The following is a 3,215-nucleotide window of genomic DNA, read 5'->3' on the forward strand; positions in this document are numbered from 1 at the left end:
AGATGTTTGTCCAACCTGCTTTTAAAAACCTCCATTGATGGGGATTCCAGAGCCTCCCTTGGAAGCCTATTCCAGAGCTTAACTACTCTTATAGTTAGAAAGCTTTTCCTAGTATCTAACTTCAATATCCCTTGCTGCAGATTAAGCCCATTACTTCTTGTTCTACCTTCAGTGAACATGGAGAAAAATTGACCACAGTCCTCTTTATAACAGCCCTTAATATATTTGAAGACTATTATCAGGTCTCCCCTCCATCTTCTTATCTCAAGACTAAATCTGCCCAGTTTTTTAACCTTTCCTCATAGATCAGATTGTCTAGATCTTTTATTATTTTTGTTCTCCTCTGGACTCTCTCCAATTTGTCCACATCTTTCCTAAAGTGCAGTGCTCAGAAATGGACACAGTCCCGGTGTGCAGTGTTTCTTTGACCTGTCTCCCGCTGGAAAAGTTCAGTTGCTTTGGGGGCTCTGTTTACTCACATTTGAAGGGGTGGGACTTGGTGCTATAAACATATATGGCTTACTTTGATTGAATGTTTCTGTTCTCGTTAGCTAATCTTACTGTTTAATAAATGTATTTACTGAGATTTTATGTACATTTTTAAAACCAATACAAATAAGTATCAAATATATGTCTGTATATTTAAAGATGATGAAAAACAACTGATGAATATAGAGCCAATTCCTGCAGAAATGTTGTTGGAAACCTACAAGAGAAAGATTGCTGATGAAGGAAGACTTTTCCTTGATGAATTTCAGGTTTGTGCCTAGTCAGAAATATAACACAAATCCTAAACCCAGATATTATGGAACATGCCATTAAGAAGAATCTGTCACATTCAATAACCAACCCCTTTTGTTTTGTGTTACAAAACATCTAAGATTAAGAACCCCTTGTCCCCATCTCAGAATAGCCAACAGGCTGGTGAATAAGGCACTTATCTGAGAGACCTTGCTCTGAATCAGACAGAGCCAATATATACCTACCATCTCAGATGGGTATGTACTCAGGACATCTAGCTGCTTGTAGTGCCATGGCTACATTCTATTTTTAGTGCGCTAGCTTGATCAGAGCTAGCACTGGTATGTCTTCTCAAGCTCAGAATTACACCCCCAGCTCAAAGTGTAGACAGAACCTTAAGCTGAGCCAAGGTGGTCACAACTGCTGTGGGTTTTAGGAACCCTCAACTTCTAAAGATTTTACTTTTATGAGTTGAAATTAGAAGTGTATTATTAATTATTATTATTATTTTATTTATTTGTTTTGCGGTAGTTTATAGAAGCCCCAGTCAAGGACCAGGGCCCCTTTATGCTGCATTTCAGAGCAGTTTTATTAATTTCTGTTCAGACTAGAATCCAACATGGAGCTTCCTTATTAGTCTTTTGAGGGAGAGAGAAGCATTTTTTGATCATATGGAAAAATATATTAATCTTTATATAACTTAATATTTGTTCAAAAAGCTAATCAGCATGAATCATAATATTGTGAATAACAGAATGTTATCTTCCAACTGTCATTAAGAACTAATTAACAAGTATGTGAATTTTCTTGCCAGTTGAAGTTATCTAAAATGTGTTTTATGAATAAAAGAAGCATTATATTTTACAGAGCATTCCCAGAGTTTTCTCTAAGTTTTCAATAAAGGAAGCACGCAAAAACTACAACCAAAACAAAAACCGTTACATTGATATTCTCCCTTGTAAGTACTGAATGCAAATTCCATACATTGTGTAAATACTTCATTGTTTTCGCTTACATCAGTATATTGAGGCAACTTGGTTAATGATTCCATTACATTGTTTTAAATTATCTAAACAGATGATTATAACCGAGTTGAACTCTCAGAGATGAACGGAGACCCAGGATCAGACTATATAAATGCAAGCCATATTGATGTGAGTGACTTCTCTCAGTAAATTTTTTGATGCACAAATGAAAAATGGTTTATACGTGTCCCATTTCACGCACCAAATGCATTTGATTGACTCTTCTAGAACTGATTGTTTCCACTTCTTTATTTCTATCTTTATACTGTTTAGTACTATTGGATTGGTGTCCATATTATTGTGCATGTTAAATATGTAGATTTCTGAAGTGACAAATCTTTTCACAATCTTCATCTGCTATCTTTAAATGCTTAGTAATGATGTATATTTTTAAAACAGGGTTTCAAAGAACCAAGGAAGTACATTGCTGCACAAGGTAAATTTTTACTTTATTTTGTATTTAATTCTTCACCCAATTATCCTGTAATCAAAGTGGTGGAGTCAAACAGTATTAATATATTTAAACAAAAATTGGATGGCCAGCATACGTGGAATTTAATAAATAAAGCAGTGTTTGGGGAGTTATGACCAACCAAAGAAGGGAATTTGAGGAGTGCAGAATGGATTTTTTTCAAATTATGCTTCATACATATTGGCTATAAGTATTTGCTTTATTTTTAAACTGGAGAATTTTTCCCCTTTTCAGCCACACACCAATAAAGTTTTAAAAGTATGTAGAGTAAGATGGTGGAATCGTAATTAAGTCATTGAGGGTATGTCTACACTACGAAATTAGGTCGAATTAATAGAAGCCGGTTTTATAGAAATCGGTTGTATACAGCCGATTGTGTGTGTCCCCACATAAAATGCTCTAAGTGCTCTAGTCCACAGTACCGAGGCAAGCGTCGACTTCCGGAGCATTGCACTATGGGTAGCTATCCCACAGTTCCCGCAGTCTCCGCCGCCCATTGGAATTCTGGGTTGAGATCCCAATGCCCGAATGATGCAAAACAGTGTCGCGGGGGGTTCTGGGTACATATCGTCAGGCCCCTCCCCCTCCGTCAGAGCAACGGCAGACAATAGATTCACGCCTTTTTACCTGGGTTACCTGTACAGACAACATACCACGGCAAGCATGGAGCCCGCTCAACTCAGCTCACCGTCACCATATGTCATCTGGGTGCCGGCAGACGTGGGACTGCATTGCTACACAGCAGCAGCAGCTAACTGCCTTTTGGCGGTAGACGGTGCAGCATGACTGGTAGCCTTCATTGGCGATCTGGGTGCTGGCAGCCGTGGGGCTGGCAGCCGTAGGGCTGCATTGCACCAGCCCTTGCCTTTTGCCTTTTGGCAGTAGATGGTTTATTACGACTGGTATCCGTCGTCATCGTACTGCAGAGGCTGTCAATCATGGGCACCTGGGCAGACATGCTCAGTCCTATCGAACTG

The 3,215-nt window shown here is 38.8% G+C and overlaps 1 protein-coding gene across 1 annotated transcript; it reads left to right on the forward strand.

The window, feature by feature from the left end:
• Nucleotides 1–653: 653 nt before the first annotated feature.
• Nucleotides 654–2,202, forward strand: LOC113408529 (receptor-type tyrosine-protein phosphatase C-like; the record flags this gene model as incomplete). The annotated part of the gene is made up of 4 exons (XM_029913942.1): nt 654–758; nt 1,609–1,699; nt 1,819–1,895; nt 2,166–2,202. Coding segments are annotated over exons 1-4 (298 nt in total), but the record flags the coding sequence as incomplete, so codon positions are not given.
• Nucleotides 2,203–3,215: the final 1,013 nt, after the last annotated feature.

This window comes from Terrapene carolina, unplaced genomic scaffold (genome assembly GCF_002925995.2).
Source record: "Terrapene carolina triunguis isolate 2854851 unplaced genomic scaffold, T_m_triunguis-2.0 Scaffold17675, whole genome shotgun sequence".
Lineage (NCBI taxonomy): Eukaryota > Metazoa > Chordata > Testudines > Emydidae > Terrapene > Terrapene triunguis.